We start from the raw sequence: 21,964 nt of genomic DNA, 5'->3' as shown, positions 1-21,964 counted from the left end.
AGAAAACAATATTCTAGAACTCCCTCCAATATTGCTGTTTGTGGGGTCACTACTACCAGTGTTGATTAGGAGAAAACTAAAACTGGGTGGGACCCTAATGATCTAATTCAACTTTATTATTTTATAAAGGAGGAAAAGGAGACCCAGAGATTAAGTGACTTGCAGAAAGTCATATATGTAGTTAAGTAGCAGTTCAGGCCTTTGACTCTAAACCCAAAGTCCTTTGGTTTATACACCCATACTGCCTTTTAACTAGAACACAAATTCCTATTTCTTTCTGCAACCTTGTTTGTCCTTCCTTCTTGAAGAGGACCAGTGACATCAGGAGGGTGATGTCTTGACTTGCAAGTGAACTGGACTTAAGTGAGGCAGCGCTGTAAAAGGTCATCAGCCTCACCCTCTCCTCCAGAGTCTTTGGAGTCCAGTGGCAAGACATAGGTCAGGAAAACTGGCAACGGCCCCAGATTTGGTGGGAGACCTTGGCCTTTTTAAGCTAAGGTCTTTTCCAGGTCTCAGATTGTCTGAGGCAACAGCTATTCAGCCTATGCTTCTACCAGAGGGAAAGAAATACTCAAAAACTCTGGAGTATAATACTAGGGAATATGTTTGGCTTTGGGAAGAAAGAAAGGGAGAGCAGAGGAAGGGGAAAATCAACAGTGATCCATCATTTGTGTAGAACATATATTATATTATATTATATTATATTATATTATATTATATTATATTATATTATATTATATTATATCATATCATATCATATCATATTATATCATATTATATTATATCATATTATATTATATCATATTACTGTATATATGTACTATATATTTTTCCATACCTTGACTCTCAAGAGTATTTGAATCCATCTTCATTGTGTGTAAAGACATAAATATTCCTAATATTTAACCTCCAAAACTATGTAATTTTGTTGAGATTTTAATATATAAAGGTTGCAGTAAAATTCTTATCATAAGTAACTTTTTTAAAGACATAAATATATGATCTTTATGAAACAATCAATAGGACTGAGGTCTGTATTAGGGTTAGCACCTGAAGCAAAAAATTAGCAAGTAGGGTAATGATCATATTTTCTGTTTTTCAGGCCAAGCAAGCAATTCTGGAAATGGATGCCATTCGTAAGTTTTGTTTTCGTAAGAATAAAACATCCAGCATATTAAGTTAAAATTCAATAAGTACAATAGCTTTAAAAATCAATGGAATGTCTACAGGAAGAAAACGGTAGCTCTGTAATCACTGAGATGACAGATAGGGCTATAAAGCCCTATGTCTGTGCCTAAAAAGTTGAAAACAAACATTTTCATTTCCAGTTTATCTGTGAATCAGATGATGGCTAGCCAACCGTATCCATTCCTTTATTTGTTAACAACTTAGGCAATATTTAAAGGGCCCTAAAGAAAAATGTACGCTTTTTTTGTAGGGTAGAGGGTGCTGCTGAATTATTTAGATTTAGATTTTATTTAGATAACTATTTATTATTTATTTTCTAATATTTATATTTATTATTATTTATAATTTATTTAGATAATTATTTAGATTTAGATTTTATAGAATCCTACTAATTAGACAGCTGTCTCATTACTATTTCACTCTGTGTAGGCACACTATAAAAATTCAATGGCTACCAAGCATGGCACCCTCCTGTTTTCAAACCTCTTCCTCACATAGCCCAGATTCAGCCCTTAGTTAGATCTTTTTCTTTAAAGTATAACTTTAACTCTATATCAGATTCTTCTTTCCTTAGAAAATTAACTGTGATTAACTGTGAGAGAAAGTAGAAAATTTAAAACTTTCTAGTCATGACTGTACCTTTCTAGTGCCTTCATCCCAAGCATTGGTATCACACTATTTTATTCTACGGGAATTATTTTTATGCCCCTGCCACCATCGTAATAGCTGACATGTATTTACATGTTGCTTTCTGGTTTACATGTATTATAATATTTGATCCTCACAACAACCCTGTTAGGTAAGTAGTACTAGTCGTATTTTACCCACTTTACAGATAAGGAAACTGAGGCCCAAAGAGTATAAGTCACTTGCTCAAAGTAACTCAAAAAAAGTTAAAGGTGTAGAATTTGGATTCAAACCCAGGTCTTCTGATTATAAAGGCCAGTATTCTTTTCATTATATCAGTTTGTTCCTCTTCATGCTACATATTATCCCTCTACAAAAAATCAGTAGTTTGTTTTATGAGCACAGTCATTATCCAATGTATTTTTGAGATCTCTGTTGGTCTAAGCTCCTTAGTGTGGAAAAGATCTGAGAACAAGACTCCCCATTGATTGTTCTGTGCTGGTTGGGTGTGGGATAAGAGTAAATTGTACTCTGTGCCACCCATTTCTAACCAGGTGAAATATATTGAAAATAAACATGAAGAGCAACTTTGAAGAGAGGAGATACAGGTCACGGTGACAGCAAAACCAACCAGTCTAGGTTGATTGAATTATGCTTATATAATCACTTTAAGTCTTTTTTTTAAGCTCCAATTGGTGTTGCCTCTGTCTTTCTCTAGTAGACCCCACAATGTGTGCCCAAGTCACTTCCTCTGCCTAACCTGTCTTGAACTTCATAGCCTAAGGACAGTTGCCCTGACGTACCTTGCTCTGGGTATGATAGGATAGGTTGCCTCATTCCCACGGTTCATTATATTTGCATTTGTGTCTAGTGGCTCATATTTCAGAGCTTTGCAGATCTATCTTCACACCTCTCTCTAAACTTATGATATCTTTGGAAAACCTGGCAACTGATAAGAGGCATAGGAGTCTGAAGTAGTGATTTCTAGAGTAATGTTTTCTCATTACTGTTTCATGGATTGGCACTAGTCCAGGGTTAACATACCAGTATGCCAGAGTTTTCTTACCAAAGGCCCTTTTGAGGAGGTGGTGAGAATTGGCATTTATTAAGTCCCTACTATGTACCTGGCACCACACTAAGCACTTTACAAATATTATCTCATTTGATCCTCACAATAACCCTACAAGATAGACGCTATTATCATCCCCACTTTACAATTGAGGAAATAGTTAAGTGACATGCCTTCTAAGGTCACATAGCTTATAAGTATCTGAGGCTAGATTTGAACTCAGATTTTCCTAACTCCAGGTCCAGCACTCTATCTTCTGTGCCACCTAGCTATGTCTTTTTAAGACATATGTATTTTTAAAACTAACTTCCCTTTCTCTCTGTTCCTCTCATTTCCCAAGATATTGATCCCCCGTAGAGCTATAAGGTAGCTCTATAAGAAAGGTAAAACAGACTGAGATAGAAAACTTTTTATATGTATAATATATGTGAATGTATACATATAACTGTACATATATGCATGTATATATGTGTATGTATATATGTGTCTGCATATATATACATGTGCATATATATATATATATATACACACACACACATACAAATATACTATATTGCCAGTTTATGGTAACGTTTGGTTGGGGAAATACTGGTTTGAGACTATATCTTAAAACTTCTTACTCTTTGATATAAGGGTGCTGTTGAACATTGTATTTAGTGTAGTATCTTCACACAGGTGGTGGACATTCAGCAGCATTTAAGAAACATGTACCAAGTGCTTCCTATGTGCAGTGAACAATGTTATGTTAAGAAGATACAAAGATTAGAAAAGATACAATTCCTAGCCCTCATGGAATTTACTGTCTCATGGAGGCATAGGACAGAGAGAACTATAGCACACAGTATATGGCAAGTGCATTAGAAGGGTGCAGAATTGAAGTTATGTGTAAACTCAGAGAAGGCCAACTGAGCCATTAATGAAAGAGATGACATTTGAGTTGGACTTTAGGGCCAAAGGAATCTAAGACAGAGGAAGGGAGAGTCCATTTTGGCTGGAGGGTAGGAGTCTGAAATTAGGCTTGTAAAATAGAATGATACAAGATTAGAGAGAAGAGAAGGTCTAAAATGCCAGACAATGGAGTTTCAACTTTACTCAGGCAGCAGGGAGTTACTGAAGATTTAGACAGAGGGATGATATGACCAGATCTCTATAGAAGAAAGATTATTCTAGCAGTTTTATGAAGGATGTCAACGTGGGGGGGCAGGGAGGCAGGAGAGGGTGACAAGATATGTTTTTGCAATTGTCCAGGGAGGTGGCAGTGGGGATAAAGAAGAAAGGGCAAATGGGAGAGATGGGCAGGTAGTATCAATTTTACCTTTTTTTATGATATGGCTAACATGGAAATATGTTTTGCATTATTTCACATGTATAATTGATATCATTTTGCTTGCCCTCTCAATGGGTTGAGGGAGGGTGGAGAGAAGGGAGAGAATTTGGAGCTCAAAATTAAAAAAGAAAAAAGTTAATAAATAAATAATATTTTTAAAAGAAAAACAAATACATTAAATTAAATAATAGGACCTCATATATGAGAGGGAAGAAGGAAGGGTTCCAAGATGTTTGAACAGTTTCTAACATGGGAGACAGGATGAATGATTTGTACCAGGCACAAATAGATTTGTATAGGCAGATTTATATAGGCAAAAATAGTAAAGTCAGAAGGACAACTTTTGAACCATTACTGTTTGTCAGTCCTAGGACTCTTTTTTTCCATACTTCATTCCAACCAACATCTCAGTAAAAGTCTTTTTTAAATATCAACCACAAGTTTTCTTATTTGTATAAGTGGAGTTTGTGAGTGCTCTGGGGCCTGTAGCGGCTTCCAGCTGCTACAGTAGAATGGGCATTTGTGCCTTGCCCATTTTAATGAACTCTCCAGGAAGTTTTGGAGTGGAGCCAAATATGTGATCACTTTTCCTGCAGGGCTTGCATTCTCTGTAAAGTTCTTAAAAGGCCTACTGTGAACAAATAGAAAAGCCCTGTGAAAGACAATAACCACCCACTGATTTTCAGTTTTCTCTTTTTCTTTGTCTGTGGAATAGGAATGAACTCATGGAATCCTGCAGCAGATTAATGATGACAGTGATTTGGTATATCTCAGAGTCTTATATTCTAATTGAAACATATGGGTATCTTACAGATCATCCAGGATTCTATTACAGTCCTGAGAAAGAAATGAAGGCATTTTCCTATTCGAAAGAAGGCACTGCTCCCCATCGCCTGAGAAGAAAATCTGGTAAATTCATATTTTACTTTTTAATATCACAATCTATCACAGTGACAGGCAAGCAGGAAGTATCAACTGAAGCTCTCTCACCTACATGGGGTAAGGCCTTCAAATGGGCAAGGCCTGGTCTTTCGTACAAGAGGAATCTATACCCTACAGACTTTGAAACTATGGTCATTCTAGCTAGACAATAGTGCCAAGATTAGATCTTAAAATATAAATTGGAGAAATTCATAAATTAACCTCCAAAAAGCTAGAAGCTTTTTGGTCTTCTTCCTGTGAGCCTGGCCTTCTAAGAAGCCTATAAACAGCATCTATCTTTGGGTTTTTTTGGCAATAATTTCAGAATGGATGACTTTATTCCACTTTATTTGTGTGAATGGAGAACAGCTCATTTCCATGTGGCCTTCACTACCAAATGTGCTTATTCTCGAAACACATAAGAACTTGTTGCATTCCTGAAAGTCAGAAACCAAGAAGTTGAGAGCCTCATGCTAAGAACCATGTTATATGAGCCCAATGCTAAGAATCATGTTATATTCATTGGTAGTAACTTTGCTTTTAACATACTTTATATTCAAGATCTTGGAGTCTTCCTAAACAAAGAGTCTAAAGTTTAGAAATAACTGTTAGTTGATAGCTTTCCTTCTTCTTGCCCAGTACTCATCTATCATTAATTCAGAATGGTAGCCAACATTTCAAATGGTAGATGTCGAAGAGATGATATCAGGATAGATGGAAAATATGCAAATAGATACAGAAGTTTTTTTAAGCACACTTATTTGCTAGCCAGCATTTTAATGAAATTCTTAGAGCCAGGTTATTACCCATTCTCATGAGATGGTGAGTACCTAAAACTCTCTAAAGTAGAAGGCTCCTATCAGGGTGTAAGTATATTTTGGACTTAAAAGAAATGAATTCATCCTCCTAAAATTTTAAGAAGTATATTCAATATTTTTATTTTTAATTTTTATTGATGTCTTTTGTTTTTATATTAACTTCTTAAATGACTTCTTTATACCAACTTTTAAAAATTCGTTTCTGAATATCTTCCCTCTCCCTTCCCCAGCTCATGAAGTCAAACCTAATAACAAAGAACAAAAAAGTCTGAGGGAGAAACAATTTCAGTCAAACTAAACATCCTAGTCTGACATCATTCTATGCAGTTTTCTGTGTCTATTGTCTCCCATCTCATCCACGATGGGGAGGAGGCATCAAAGCTTTTTTTTTTAAATAACTTGAAAATTAAAAACCTGCCTTCATGGTACCATTGCAAGTGTGATGAGCTAAGTATTTTATGTAATCTACCTAAAAAATTAAGTTGCATTCCTCCCCTTTTCCTCAACAGTGTTGTGTTTCATAGGGATAAGTTGGAAGTGTAATCAAATTAAGAAATATAATTTGTACACACATTTGTACAACCTTTTGAAAAATAAACAATTAATTTACTTAAATTATCTTAAAAATCTACCCCAATCTGCTTACTTACAGAACGACTTATTAACTTAACTTTTTTCCCCTGCTTTTTAAGTCTAGTATTCTTTCCAACACAGCACCAGTTAAGGGAACCATCTTCATCTGCCAAGTCACCAGATCACTCAGAATGTAGTTGCTATAGGGATCCCAGGTGACGATAGCCCCTTTCAGTTTTAAAAGTCATAAATTTCCTTGCAATTCCCAAGTGTAGTCTCTCTACAAGTCAGTCTAGACATTTTTTCTTAACTCCTTCTAATTCTTGGTCAGTTTGAAATATCAGGCAGGTAAATCTGAGAAGCAGGATATACAAAGGCCCCTTTGATATTTATCAATCACTTTATGAGGTGTTTGGGGATATAAAGACAAAACAAAACATCCCCAAACATATACACAGATAAGTAAATACAACATGCTTACAAATTGTTGTTGTTCATCCTTCATTCTGGAAGAGTACCAGTGATATCACCAGAGTGATGTCTTGACTGGCTCATGAATTGAATTTAATTGGATTTTAGTGAGGCACAGCTGCACAAAGCCTCAGTCTCTCCTCCAGAGTCAAGACAACTGGCAGTGACCCAGGATGCAGTGGGTGACCTTGGCCTTTCTAAATGAAGGTCTTTCCCAAGGCTCAGTTTGTCTGAGGCAACACCCATTCAATGACTAGGGGCTAGGTAAGAATTGAGACAAAAGATGGACTAAATACTAACAACTGGGAGCCTCCTGGAGAAGGTGATAGAAGCTCAGTCTTGAAAAGAGCTGGGGTTCCTAGAAGCAGAGGTGAGTGGGGGAGAGCATTCCAGGCAAGTGGAAGCAGCCTGTGCAAAGGTATGGAGGAGTATTTTGTATGGGAACAGTGAGTAGACTGATTCAGCTGTAAGCACAGAGAATATGAGAGAGAGTAAAATGAAATCAGTCTGAAAAGATATGTCAAAACAAGATTGTGAAGGGCTATTAATAGACAGAAATGTATACAACTAAAGATTGTGTTATATAACATGGAATAATAAGCATGTGTGCTTAACAAATAATATGTTGAGGGTGGCCACATTTACTCAATCAGTGATTCATCATAGTAAAGAAAATCAATTAAATTGGATCCTGAAGGTCATTTGAGTATTCATCATTTGCTGACCTAGGAGGACATTTCCTGATGTCCTCTGGAGCTCTAGGGTTCTGTGGTCTCTTTATTTTGAGTTCTTGGTGTGCTGAGTGAAATGATTTAGCGTTTTACACATCTGCTGTGGACAAAGCTGACTGGCTTCAGGGTTTGACATTTATTTCACATTTCTGCCAAAGTTAGATGTGGGTTATTGTTAAATGTTTCCAAGCAGCCCTTTTAATTATAATACCTTCCCTCTGCTACTTCTTTGCTCTTTAGACTGTATATAGCTTGTTTGTGTGTGTGTGTGTGTGTGTATGTGTGTGTGTGTGTGTGGTGTTAAAATCAATACTCTTGTGAACTACTAAAACAGAAGAAACCCCAGGTTCAAAAAGGGGGACCTAGAATGAGCCAGAGTCCGATCCCAGTTTACAAAGATCATAACTGCATTTATTGCCTGAGAAGAAGTAGCTTGCAAGCTGGAGCAGAGATACAAGTTCTCAACTGCTCAAAGTGGAGTAGGAAAAGGGTGAGGTATTTTTACAAATTTGAGGTATTTATGACTATTTGAGGTATTCATGGATAAGTAAAGGCTTAAAGGAGAAATACAGTATATGGGGGAGTCAGGGCAGTGAAGGTCCAGGGAGAAGACATCTGCAACACAACAAATCAGGAAGCAGGATATTTGCTGCTCTTTAGATAAGTCAGAAACCAAGATTTCTGCTGCTCTTTAGATAAGTTAGGAACCAAAATGTCTGCTGCTCTCTCTGAGCTGGTCAAGACTGGTTTCAGCAGTTGCAGGCATCTTTAAGTTCACTGCAAAGGATCACTGGTATGTCAAGCAGCCCTGAGTTTTAGAAGTCCTACATGGCTAGTTGTTATGCTACTCCATTATCTGGTTCCACTGTGAAAAAGGAAAGCTTTAGCATATTTAGTTGGTTAGTATAGACATTGCAGAGCTTATGTCCACTCTGTGTGTGTGTGCATGTGTGTGTATATGTTTGTATATATGTGTGTGTGTGTGTGTCTGTGTGTGTGTGTGTGTATGTGTATGTGTGTTTTTATTTATGTTTTATTGTCTCCTCCCTTATATTGAAAGCTCCTTGAGGGCAGGGACTGTCTTTTGCTTCTTTTTGTATTCTTGGCTCTTAGCATAGTACCTGGCACGTAGCAGATACTTAATAAATGTTTATTGATTGATTGGATATGCAGGTAAATAAGAATACACCAATGCTATGGCTGAATGATTACTTTTTCTAAAACATTATTTGAGTTTTTCATGAAAGTGATAATGGCTTTTTTTTTCCAGAACCTTCCTCTAGAGTGCATAAGGTTTTGAAATCCAGTGGTGAGTCAGAAAGTATAGCTATTATATTTATTCTTAAGTTTTTTGTTTTAAGTTTTTTTTTAAATTTTTTTGGTCCAGACCTGTAATTTCATCTGCTCGGGGAACTCTGGGTATATAACCTCCCCTCAACAGTTCATATCAGTTCCTTATTTGTAATTCATTGACTTAGTGAGGTGTCTGGGACACTGAGAGAGTAATTAATGTGCTCAATATCATGTAATTAGTATTTATGAGGGAAGACTTAAACCTGGGTATTCCTGACTCCAAAGCTGGCTCTCAATTGGCCATGCCATGCTGCCTCCCATTTTAGGTATAGAGACAGGACCTGTGAATTTCTTTGGTGTACAGAGACCTCCCAGAAGAGGAAACTGTACCAATACAGGTCAGAAGTTTCCTTTCGCCTTAGAACCTTAGAGAGTTATTCAGAAATCTGAGAAGCTGAGTGACTTGCCCAGGGTCTCACAGCCAGTATTTGTTAAAAGCAAGACTTAAACCTTAGGTCCTCTTGGTTTCTAGGCCAACTTTCTCTCCACTATGCCATGATTACTTTAAAAAGAAAAGTTGATATACGCTTAACCAGTCAGGAAAAAAATTCAGGATTCCTGAGGATGCTTAACTTAATGTTTATGGTACACTATATGGTATAGGCTTTATTACCAGGGTCACTGAGATATTTCCAGAAATGTTTGTTTAAAGGACCTTGCTGGGTGCCAGGGGGTGATAAAAGGAGTAATAATTAAATACATCTATAGCCTAATTAATATTTGTTAATATATATTAGTTACTGAATTATTAATTTCTAAAAATTTTTCCCCAGAAACAACACAAGATATACAAAAGGTAAGACTTGTTACATTTCAGGTTTGCTTTGTGTAATGTTTACTTCATACACCCAAGCCCTAGCTTGGGTACAATATTACCTTCACAGTAAACAAGATGTTTGCCTTTAAAGTTGTTCCAAGCAAAGAATTAGGTGGTGCAATGGATAGAGACCTGGGTCTGAACTCAGGAAAAGCTGAGTTCAAATCCAATTTTAGACACCTACTATCTGTGTGACCCTGAGCAAAATCACTTAACCACTGTCTGTCTCAGTTTCCTCTCCTCTAAAATGAGGATAATAGCACCTACCTCTCAGGTTTGTTGTGAGGATCAAATGAGATAATATTTGTTAAGTACTTATCACAGTACCTGGCACATAATAGGCACATAATAAATTCTTATTTCCTTTCTTACTTCCTCCTCCCTCTCTCCCTCCCTCCCTTCCTTCCTTCATTTCTCCCTCCCTTTCTTCCTTTCGTTCCTCCCTCCCTCCCTCTCTCCCTTCCTTTCTCCCTAAACCTCTTTCCATTCCTTCCTTCTTTTCTTCCTTCCTTCCTCCCTCCCTTCTTCCCTTCTTATCCTCCTTCCCTGTCTTCTGCCCTGTATCTCCCCCATGTCCTTTAACCATCTTTGTATACCCTTCTCACTACTCCCAAGTTCTAGGAGCCACCATGACTGCATTCCTGTAGTATATCCCACAGTGCACTCTAGTTAGTGGCTGCTTTATTTCAGAAAAAAAGCTTATGTGATTCACCACATTGAAAAAGTGTGTCCATTCAAAAAAACTTGAAGTCTTTGCATATTCCTAGTGCTGTGGAACCACCTTCTGGAGACAAGTTCCTGTTGCTGCCATTTGGGCTATGAGGAAGTGTGAGATAAAGACATGACATCATATTACTTTAAGTTTCTCGTCTTAGAAAAGGCATTTAGGAGTAGGGGAGATTGCTATCTCTTCAGTGTAAAAATTGGAAGTTGCAAATTCAAAGTTGTTACTGCTGTTCCATCTACTGACTATCTCATGCATATATAATCTAGAATTGTTAATCCCATTATGACTGAAGAGAAATTTAGTTGATTAAAGAACCCTTGGAAACTTTGTTTGTGACTTCTGTGTTGTTCAAATTTAAATGTAAGTTGTACAAGCTCTTTTGTCCTTTTAAAAAAAATTATCTATACTCCTGATATAAGGATATTATAACTAGTTCTTTCTTCTGCTTAACACAATCTATTTTTTTATTATTTTACTTTATTATTTTTAAGACTAGGTCTTTCTTTCTAGCTTAGACTCCAAGTCTAAGCAGCTACTACTTAGGAACCCAGTTCCACTCTGAACAATAAAGGCACTTTGACCTGCTTAGTTTCTGACCTTGGCCTTTTCTTCCTTCCTTAGGCAAACTGGTGGCCTTTCACTCCTGGAGGCTCACCATATTAATGCCAGATCTAGTGTGGATCCTCTTTTGGTTTAGACTACTACAGCTCAACACTCCCAAGATCAAGAGAGTGCTATATATTTTAATTTATTCAAGATTTTTATATATTGATCACATTGAAAATCTAATTGCTGTGAGCCTTTAAAAAAATAAAGACCTATTTTATGATGATATGATTATTTCTCCACTTTATTTTTTTTTAAGCAGATTTGTATGGAAGGAAAGCTGTTCTCCTCAGGCAGCCAATCAGGATCATCACATAATATAACTATTCATTAGTAACAGTCTAATCTTTCTCACTACCATAGCATCAAATACAAAAATCCTCTATTGGTGTTCAAAGCTATTCATCACTTAGCCTCCCCACCTACCTTTCCCATCTTCTTACCTCTTCTCCTTCCACATACTCTTTATTCAGTGACATTGGCTTCCTTGCTCTTCCTGGAACAAGATACTCCATTTCTTGGCTCCCAACATTTTCACTCACTCTCCCCCTAAACCTAGAACTCTCCCCCTCCTTATCTCTACCTCCTGACTTCCCTGGCTTCCTTCAAATCCCATCTTCTACAGGAAGCCTTTCCCAATCCCTCTTCTCTTTTTTCCTATTTATCCCATATATAGCTTGTTTGTACTTAGCTGTTTGCATGTTGTCTCCCTCATTAAACTGTGAGTTCCTTGAGGGCAGGAATTGTTTTTTGCCTTTCTTTGTATCCCTAGCACTTAGCACATTGCCTGAAATGTAGTAGATCTTTAATAAATGCCTATTGTGGAGAAGGAAATGGCAGTATTTTTGCCAGAACTCCAAATGGGATCACAGAGAGTCGGACATGACAGAAAAAATTACTAAATAACAATAAAAAAAATGGTTATTGACTCACATAATGTCCTTCTCAGGATTTTTTTGGGGGGGAAGGGCATCACAGAGATAGTTTATTTGATGAAAGCACCCTAGATAATCTATTTCATTTTTTTCTTTTTTTCTTTTTTTTTTTTAAGACAACTGGGGTTAAGTGACTTGCCCAGGGTCACACAGCTAGTAAGTGTCAAGTGTTTGGTCTGAGGCCCTATTTGAACTCAAGTCCTCCTGACTCCAGGGCCTGTGCTCTATCCACTGCACACCTAGCTGCCCCTAGATAATCTATTTCAACCATTTCTTGAACTAGCCTATAGCAGTAATCAGGATTAAAGTCTCAGCTTTGAGGCTATTAAACAGATAAATACAGATGATAAGGAGGAAACAGGAGAGCATGTGGGCTTTCTTCTCAACACATAAATTCTACTCCTTGCCCCTACAGCTTTATTTGCTTTTACCAAGGATTCAAAAGTTCATTAAAAATAATTATTCATTAGTAATAGTCTAATCTTCTTTCTTCCCATGGGGCATGCAACAAAATTCCCAATAAGACTCAAAAGGAAGTAGAAAAAGATTAACTAGCCATGTTGTTGAAAATGTCAAAAAGTAGAGAAGTATTGAATGAATATTAGATGTTCCTGGGTTAAGACCAAATTCTCAACTGAACAATATATAAACTTAACCTAAATTCTCCCTAATGATACTGTCCTAGAGGTTATTTAAAATGTTTTCAATTCAACTAAAAGCAATAGATAGTGCCTACTGCTTGCAGGGCCTATAGGGTACTGTGAAGGATACAAAGAAATACAAGCCAGTCCCTGAGCTCAATGAGTTTATAATCCATTGAGAAGACTAAGTATAAATAATATTTTTTAAATTGCACTTTGTTTTTCCTGTTACTTTCATTCAATTGTATCTCAAATCTTTTTCAGATTTCCAAGGATGATGAAGAAGCACCTTCATCACTAATTACAGACCTTCCACGTTCTACATCAGCAGGAAATCCCCCAGCACAGCGGACCTCTCAGCAAAATAACCCAGTCCTTTTGAATGTCCTGGGAGGTGGTGGTGCTGGTCTGAGAAACATCTGGACTGACCACCAGATCAGGCAAGCCCTATTTCCCAGTAGACGCTCACCTCAAGAGAATGAGGAGGATGAAGATGATTACCATATGTTTTTGCCATCATTATCTTCATCTGATTTGCATTCCACCAGGCTCTGTGAGGAGAGTAATGGTTCCAGTCGACCCTGTAGTTGGCACTTGGGACAGATGCAATCCAGGGATCCAGGGATCACCAATGCTGGTCACAGGATTGTCAGGCGGGCCAGCAGTGCTGGTGAAAGCAATTCTTGTCTACCAGAAGCACGGAATAGAGACAGTGAGCATGTTCAATATGTTTCACGGAGGGAGGTAGAGAGAGGTTCTAGAACAGAAAGTGATGGGAAGGCTTACTTTGATACAGAGTTGCCCCTTCCTGACATAGACCATGTCTATGATAATATAAGTTATGAAGATTTAAAACGGATGGGTTTTACCAAAAGGGATGGGCCTGAATATATTCCCCAGAGATCAAACATGGATTCTGTGCAAGGAGTACACCATCAAAGCAGTCCAGACTTATTAGCTTCGCCCCAGAAGCAAGAAGGCCAAGATCATGTCACTCTACCAGAAAAAAGAGATGAAACCCTCTCCAGTAGAAATGCCTCCAATTTAAGCTCGCATGAGCTGAACATTACTGAGGAAAATATATATGACACTATACAGCTCCCAGATCCACCGCTACTGGATTTTAAATGCAACTACCTAAAATGTGCAAAGCGGAGCAGCTTTTTAGGTCTGGAGACGGACTTTGCCTGTTGTGATAGTTTGCGCCCATTTGTTTCTGAAGAGAGCCTCCAGTTCAGTGAAGATGAAACACCTTACCGTCATGGTCCCTTGGAGAATGATTATTTAAGTTTGCTATACAATTCTTCGAACTCTGATTCCCTATCTCACAAGTCTGTAGCTGACAAACTGTCAGAAGAAGTAGATGAAATTTGGAATGACTTGGAAAACTACATCAAGAAAAATGAAGAGAAAACAAGAGACCGCCTCCTTGCCGCATTTCCTGTTAGTAAAGATGATATTCAAGAAAGGTTACATGCTGGAAGCACACCTGAACTCAGTAAAGATACAGACTATGCAGTATCTACTCTCTCCCTGCCAGAAAACCCTGGTTTCCTTAAGCCTGTAAAAAATAAAGCTACGAGGTTAAGCAGGACCAACCTCCCTTTTGAAGAAGATATGCTTTACAAAGAAAACTCATTAATGAATCTTAATAGACTTTCTCTGGCCAGTGAAATGCCTTCTATAGAAAGCCCTTGTGAATCAATTAATAGCAGTTTATCCCATACAGACCCTGAGAGTTCAGACCTAAGAATGAACAGTTCAGATAAAACCAAAAGCAGAGTTTTTCTGATGGCAAGACAATACAGTCAGAAGATTAAGAGGGCTAATCAGCTTTTAAAAGCGAAAGGTCCAGAGGGAGAACAAACAGCCGGTCAGCCACATAAGTCAAGACACAAAGATCTTGCAGCCATATTGGAGGAGAAGAAGCAAGGAGGTCCTGCCATTGGTATGTTGAAAATATTTTCTTTTTTTTTCTCTTGAGAACAAGATGTATGTTTAAATGAATTTGAATTTCAAAAAGGCGTCTACATGACCTTAAAAAAAATGCACACCTCCCGGCAGCATAGTGGCTCAGTGGATAGAGCACTGGCCCTGGATTCAGGAGGACCTGAGTTCAAATCCAGCCTTAGACACATAACACTTACTAGCTGTGTAACCTGGGCAAGTCACTTAACCCCATTGTCTAACTGAAAATATGCTTGGCATTTAGGGGCCGCTAGGTGGCGCAGTGGATAGAGCACTGGCCCTGAAGTCAGGAGGACCTGAGTTCAAATCCAGACTCAGACCAAACACTTGACACTTACTAGCTGTGTGACCCTGGGCAAGTCACTTAACCCCAATTGCCTTAAAAAAAACATGCACACCTCTGGTCATGTTCTCCTGTTGTTGAACACTTTGATTTCATAGGTAGTGGTGCCCAACTGCTGGAGAAACTGTGGTATCTGTCTCCATAAATCACTGATGCAGTAAAGTGGATTCCAAATTATAGCAAGATTTAGGCTGATAAGATTATCATCTCTATATATCCAATGATTTAAGAATTTGTCATTGATAGTGCAACTTAGTAATATAGTTGTCATATCAAGAAAAATGAAAAGAAAACTAGAGGTTACTCCTTGTAACATTTCTTGTCAATAAAGATTCCCTCTCTGAGTGACTATGAACTATGGGAAATACAAGCAATGAAACAAACAAATTTAGGATTTGATTCCTGGGTGTCAATATGTTTAGAGGATTCTTATAATTGAGATAAACTTTGGAGTTTTAGGAGAGGAATATAGTGGTGGGAATGTATCTCAAACCAAAATGCTTAGTTACCCTAATAATGACTCAACATAAGCATCTTTTCTCAGATCTTCCCAATTGTTCTGCTCACACATGTTCCACTAGTCTTCTCTTCTCATTCCTCATGAATACTTAATACTTAATTTAAAAAAATAGTAATAATCCAACTGAATTGGTTCTCTGCTCTTCTACTCCCTATCACGTGCTTTTTTGGCAAAGCTGATGGGAGGGATTTGAGTGATTCTCTCATTGGAGAACTACCCATCTTTTCTCTCCCTTATATATGCTGTCAAAAAAATAAAATTCTTCCTGCCTTCTCCATCATAGCAGTGAAGCTGGGTTACTACAGGACAGTATGTTGGCAGTTGACTTCTGTATTAGGTGTTTTTGCTTAGTTGTTTTTCTCTGTCACGTGGAGAAGGGTTCAGTCTTGAAGTGGGTAGACATAGCTGTGGTATAAAGGATAAAAAGCCCAAGACAGCAATAAAGCATTTTAAAATGTCTTTAATAAAACTTTTCCATAAGACTTCTTGTGGGGTGGGGTGGGGTGAGTCTGAAATAGGACACTGTGTACATTTTTTTTTTTTTGGCAAAGCTGGTGCCAGAGACTTGAATGATTCTCTTATTAGAGAACTACCTATTTTTTCATTAGGTTTTTTTAAGGTCAAAACTTCACAGTAACTCTTCAGACCACATTTCAGTGGTAGAGCATCTGTTTGAATAAAGCACAGGGTATTTTTCAGTACCCTAGGATTTCTGAGAAAAAATTGTCATGCTCCCCAAACAAAAATGTCAATTTTCAGAAATAGTGGCTAATTTAGATAGGCTTCCCAAAAACTGCTTCTTAGTGATGTAGAAGATTTGACCATATTGGTCTCATCAATATTTTTTCTTGGAGATTTGTTTCTGTTTGTCTCTTTTGGGGGGGGGGCAGAGGAGTGAGAGTGGGAGTTTCTGAATCAGTCCATCAGCTGTTTAGAAGATTTAGGTCTTATCAGATGCCTGCTGATTTTTACTGCTAGACACAAGGAAGAATTTCCTTGGTAGTTAAGATTGTAAGAACCCTGGAGGGGCTATAATGAAGGAATGTTATTGATTGACCTTGTTAGAGATTCCTAAAAGAAGCCTGACAGAATGGAAGAGAGAATTAGAATAATAGAATACCTGGGTTCAAGTGACACTTATTAACTGTGTGACCTTTGGGAAGTCACTCAACCACTCTGAGCCTCAGCCTAGCCTGTGCAAATCAGGAACATAAAGAATATTAATAACTCACCTACCAACCTTAGAAGATGTTGTGAGGCTCAAATGAGACAATATATATGGAAGGATTTTGTGACCTGAGAAGTGCAAGATACAAAGAAGGTGGTAAAATTTTTAGAAGAAGTTACTTGTCATAGATTGTTTAAGTGCAGCCACTGAACCTTTGGTCCCAGAGATTGGGTGACCTCTCAGAGGCTTTTCTTACCAGATGAGTCTACACCTACCTACTTAGTTACATCTGATTTCTCTTTTCCATATATAGTGGTAACAGAAAACAATTCATTTACATACAGAGAGAAAATAACTGAGTTCTACACACAGATCTAGGTAAGAAATGGTGACCAAAAAGAGAACTGTGCTATGGTAATATAGCCATTAACTTTGGGCTGATGGCAGAGAGTTGCATTACCTGAGCATTCCAGAATAATAGAGAAGGTAATGCTGCCCTCTGAGATAGTATTAATGGTATCTAACAATAGAAGTTGATTGAGTGAAAAATAGCAATGTCCTGTACCCTACTCTCTGAGAAGGGAATACCTATTAAAACGTGAGATTTCTATCCTGAAGGATTAAGAAACTAAGCCATTAGCACCACAGCGGCCACTTGTAAATTTCTCCTATACCCTTTTTAATATTAATCTAGTGATTCTTTTTCCTCTTGGTATCTTCTTTGGGGATCCTGTAGGATCTTTTTGCCAGATATGTGTCTGGGTCCATTTTGACATGGTGGGCTACTACCGACGTTCTCCCCAACAAAGAGAAGACATCTTCAAAATCTTCCTGAGAGCTCTGTGTTTTCCATTGCTGCCTGATGTGGGCACGTCCTTAGGGCCTGCCATCTCTTGGACCTGACGACCTAAATCCTCGCCTCCTCCGTCTGGGTGAATCAAAAGAGCTTCCTGTGCCCATTAGGGTTTCAACAAGTTGACATGATGAATCCTTTTCTCTTTCTTGTTTATCTGGGCACAGGAACTCGTAATCGACTGGACCGATTCTCCAGACTACTTCGTATGGGCCTTGCCACTTTGCCCGGAGCTTGCTCTCGCTGTTGTGCAGAAGGAGGAGCACACTATCCCCCGGCCGAAACTCTCGAACATCTTTATTGAATGCCTAGCCTGGGTCTATAGGGCCTAGGGCAGGTTTTCGCCTAAAAGTCACCCAAGCAGGTCCATTCCTTCCCATATTTTTAGAACATATTTGTAGCATGCTGGCAGCCTTGTAGCACTCAGGCCTCCTGGGATCCTTTGAGGCAAAGGATACCTTTGAATTATCATTCCTATGATAGCTCATGTGGGGGAAAACCCTATGTCAATTGAAGGAGTCATCTCACAGTAAAAAGTCAAACCTCATCCTAGATATCTTTCTAAACTTAGACACAAAAAAATGTTGACTCTAATGACATTACTTCAGTCATCTTATCCCCTGTCTTTGTACCTGTTTTAACAAGGGTGACATGAAATTCTTCTCCAGAATTCCAAGAATTCTTATCAGCAAAGAGGAAAAAAAATACCAATGAATAATCCAGGCATTACTCCTATTATTTTAATGATACTGTATATCTGATATATATAGATATATAGATATATGCACGTCATGTACATACAGGTATGTATGTATCTGTGTATACATGTTAATTCCTCATTATGTCTAAGTCAATAAGATAGAAAAACTACTAGAAATAGGAGGAACCCTAATCCACATATTGGCATCCTAGCTTTTTGTAAAGGAGACAATTTGGCCATCTCTCTGAGATACCTCTATCTTTCTGTAACTTGTCTCTCATGTAGGGTGACAATGGGTCTATTCATAGCTTCTCATCAGATATGGTTAGGAAACCAAATTCTTAGACTATGTTTTCTACTTGGTGGGTCACCTTATTCCCAAACTCAAAATTTTCTATAAAGACAACTCTTAGTTCTCATAGAATTTTAGAGCTAAAAAGAACTTTATGCAATTATATAATCAATCTCCTTGACACTTTATCTTTAGGTTATTTTTTTACCAGAAGCTGACTTCCCTCTGTTCTTCATGCAATATGTTTCTAAGATTTTTGTTGCCATTAAGTGGTACATACTGAGGAAATTCAAATTAATTTTAATATTGACCTCAGAAAAGGGAGAGGCATGTTTGATGTCCCTCCTCAAAACATCTGAGTAATCAGTAGCTATTTCTTCAGCACCAACTATGTAGCTAGCAAAGATCTTTACAAATATTATTTCATTTAATTCTCACAACAATTCTGTGAAGTGGGTGCTATTATTATCCTTATTTTTACAAATAAGTAAACTGAAGTTGAGAGAGAAGTTAAGTGACTTTCCCAAGGCCATTTAGCTAATAAGTACCTGAGGGAGGATTTGAACTCAGGTCTTCCTGACTCTAAGTCAAATATTGTGAGACATAGAAATATAGGGTATCTCAAAAGTCTCAGCTAGTAAACCTTTAAACTGCACTAAGATTTTGGAATACCTGTATAGGAGTGGGGGGGATCAAGAAGCACATAATCTAGTTGGGGAGAAGAGACTAATAAAAACATTATGAAGTCATGGGATGTTAGAGCTAGAAGCCTCAAATCATTTAGTCCAATGCCCTCATTTTTAGAACAAAACCACTAAGACAGAAAGGATAAGTAATTTGATCAAAGTCACATAGCTAGTTAGTGACAGAATCTGAATCCTATAAAAATTCCAGAGCCAGCATTTCATGTAACTAGAACTGGAAGGTTTCCATCACAGCTGGAAATACATAAATTTTTTTAAATAATTAAATGTATTCAAAAATAGATTCAATAGATTTTAGAAAAGTTACATAAATTCATGGATGCATCCACAATAGGGTTCATATTGTAAAATAGCAATTTGTTCTACATAATCCACATTTTTGAGGACAACATTAGGGAATTCATACAAATCTTCTAGAAGAAGGTGCCATCTCTGGAATCCAAGGACCTGTGTTCAAATGCAAACTCAGACCATCGCTACCTGTTCAACCTTAGGCAAATTGCTTTAGCCTCCCTAGGCCTTGGTTTCCATGTTTGTAAAATGAGGGTATTGGACTATTGGCCTCTGAGGTCCCTGCTGGTTCTTTATCTAGGATTCTTACATTGTCCGAGGCAGAATTATTGCTGAACCCTGGGTGTGACTCCAGATGACATCTTTTTGTTTTCATAAATGAACCTTTCTAATAAATAATTAGGGAGTAACTCAGATGTGAACATGAGAAGTTTAACGGTTCTGGGAAAAGTGGTATAAATCGTCAGAAAGGCCCACATTGTGATCCAGCGAGATCAATACCTGGGGACTTGGTGGAATGAAAAATAAAATAAGTATAATATCAAATTGCCATAAAATGCTATGCGAATTAGAGTAACTGATAATCTCCTAGTTTGGAAGTAAGGTTCTAAGAGGCCAAAGAGTCAAGTAAAGACTAATTCATTGCATTATCAAAGAGTAGAGATGGAATATCATCTTAGATGTCACTGAGTCCACTTCCTTCATTTTTATGAACAAGAAAACTGAGCCCCAGAGACCAGAAATGACATGCCCATAGCTGACTTCCTTGTATTGTACCAGAATCACTAATCAATGAGTAGAACCCTTTGGTCACTTTAACAAAAGTAACATGGAAATCATAGAATGAGCTTGAAGGAATCTTTGATGTCGAATTCCAGCCTCTCAATTTATGCAGGAGGGAACTGAGGCCCAGACAAGTGAAATGATTTAGGCCAGTTTTCACAATGAGGTGATGGCAGAGCTGGGAACTTTGAGTCCAAGGCTTTTGACTCTCAGTCCATTGTTCTTTCTACTCTGTTAGGCTGTACATTTCTGTGCTTTTAAAATCTTAACAGATGTTGTTTTTATTAACAGTATAATGCTTCTTCCCTTAAGCTACATGATTTTAAGCAATTTTCTTTTTACTTAATTTATTTCACTTGGATGTTTAAATGAACTTTTGTTAACAGTATAATACTTCTAAATTAACATTGTGATTTCTTCAGTCTGCACATTTCCCTCATTGACACAGATTAGAACCATCCATGATGAGTTGTTACTAATATGAACATATCATCAAATATTGAGCATTTTCAAAGATATATATTCAGAAGGGAGTAGTTGAGTCAGAGAAGCTTTATGAAAAATGGACTGGTAGGATATGGCTATGCAGTGAGGAGTGGATAGGATATTTCTGACTCAGAGAAGCAGTGTATCTACTAATGCACTCCAGATCCAAATTTAATGAGTTCTGGTATTATCCACAATTCAGACTAACTTCTTCCTTTTTATGTTTGATAATCCAGAATTGACTATTCTTGCAAGTATTCATAGTTATGTTTTCACAGTGGAACTGTTCAAAAGTAACTTTTCAATATGTCCTCACTACCTATTTATCCTTTGAAAGGATAACAATATGGGACTTCTCAGATGCTTTCTGAAAATAATTGATCATTGTACCATGTTTTGGGAAGGCCCAGGTTGTCTCTCCTAAAAGCCAACTTATATTGTCTTTGTCTCGATCAGAATGAGTAAGGTCTGGCCAAATATCAGTTGGTACTTTAGTTTATTTTGGTTTAGTTTCCCTGGATTAGGTTTCACAAGGTTGGTGAAACATTGCCACTTTCAGATTGAACAATATGGACTTTGGAGCAGCCTCTGTCTTTTGACTGCACTGCCAAATTCCCACTTTTTATTTTGTCTTTTCAGGGAATAAAATTATATATTTTTTTCTTTTGACAAAAGGTACTCAGACTCAACGTCTCATTCTTACCACGAAATTTGAGCTAGAGAAAGAAAGGGTTGGGAAATTGGGCCACTAAAGTCAAAGTTAAACCAGGGTTATTTTGCTGAAGAAAAGCATCAAAGAGGAAAAGAAAAATGTCTGTGAAGGGCATACAAGAGTAGTGACCAACTGTAACCTGTCCTCCTGGGAGCAGAACAAAAAGACAGAGAGGCATGTGATTCTCATGTGCTTCTTGGGTCTCTGGGAGAATGGTACTTTCACCAATTCTAGGCCTCGGTTGTTACATCTGTAAAAGGAGGGAACTATATTAACTTGATCTCTAAGGTCTTTTCCAGCTTAAAATCCCAAAGTTATTTTGACAGCTGTCTGCATACTA

At 37.6% G+C, this 21,964-nt stretch overlaps 1 protein-coding gene across 3 annotated transcripts in view; it reads left to right on the top strand.

The window, feature by feature from the left end:
• Nucleotides 1-21,964, top strand: part of PLEKHG1 (pleckstrin homology and RhoGEF domain containing G1) — a 272,236-nt gene that overhangs the window by 243,733 nt on the left and 6,539 nt on the right. For all 3 annotated transcript variants that reach the window (XM_027857998.1, XM_027857996.1, XM_027857997.1), the window contains 5 exons: nucleotides 1,103-1,136; nucleotides 5,025-5,120; nucleotides 8,996-9,034; nucleotides 9,852-9,874; nucleotides 13,069-14,752. In XM_027857998.1, coding sequence (XP_027713799.1) covers nucleotides 1,103-1,136; nucleotides 5,025-5,120; nucleotides 8,996-9,034; nucleotides 9,852-9,874; nucleotides 13,069-14,752 — 1,876 coding nt within the window. The remainder of the gene's footprint in view (nucleotides 1-1,102; nucleotides 1,137-5,024; nucleotides 5,121-8,995; nucleotides 9,035-9,851; nucleotides 9,875-13,068; nucleotides 14,753-21,964) is intronic.

The sequence above is a fragment of the Vombatus ursinus genome, unplaced genomic scaffold, assembly GCF_900497805.2.
Source record: "Vombatus ursinus unplaced genomic scaffold, bare-nosed wombat genome assembly UNPS02012602.1, whole genome shotgun sequence".
In the NCBI taxonomy this organism is placed as follows: Eukaryota; Metazoa; Chordata; class Mammalia; order Diprotodontia; family Vombatidae; genus Vombatus; species Vombatus ursinus.
This window is presented reverse-complemented; position numbering and strand designations above follow the sequence as displayed.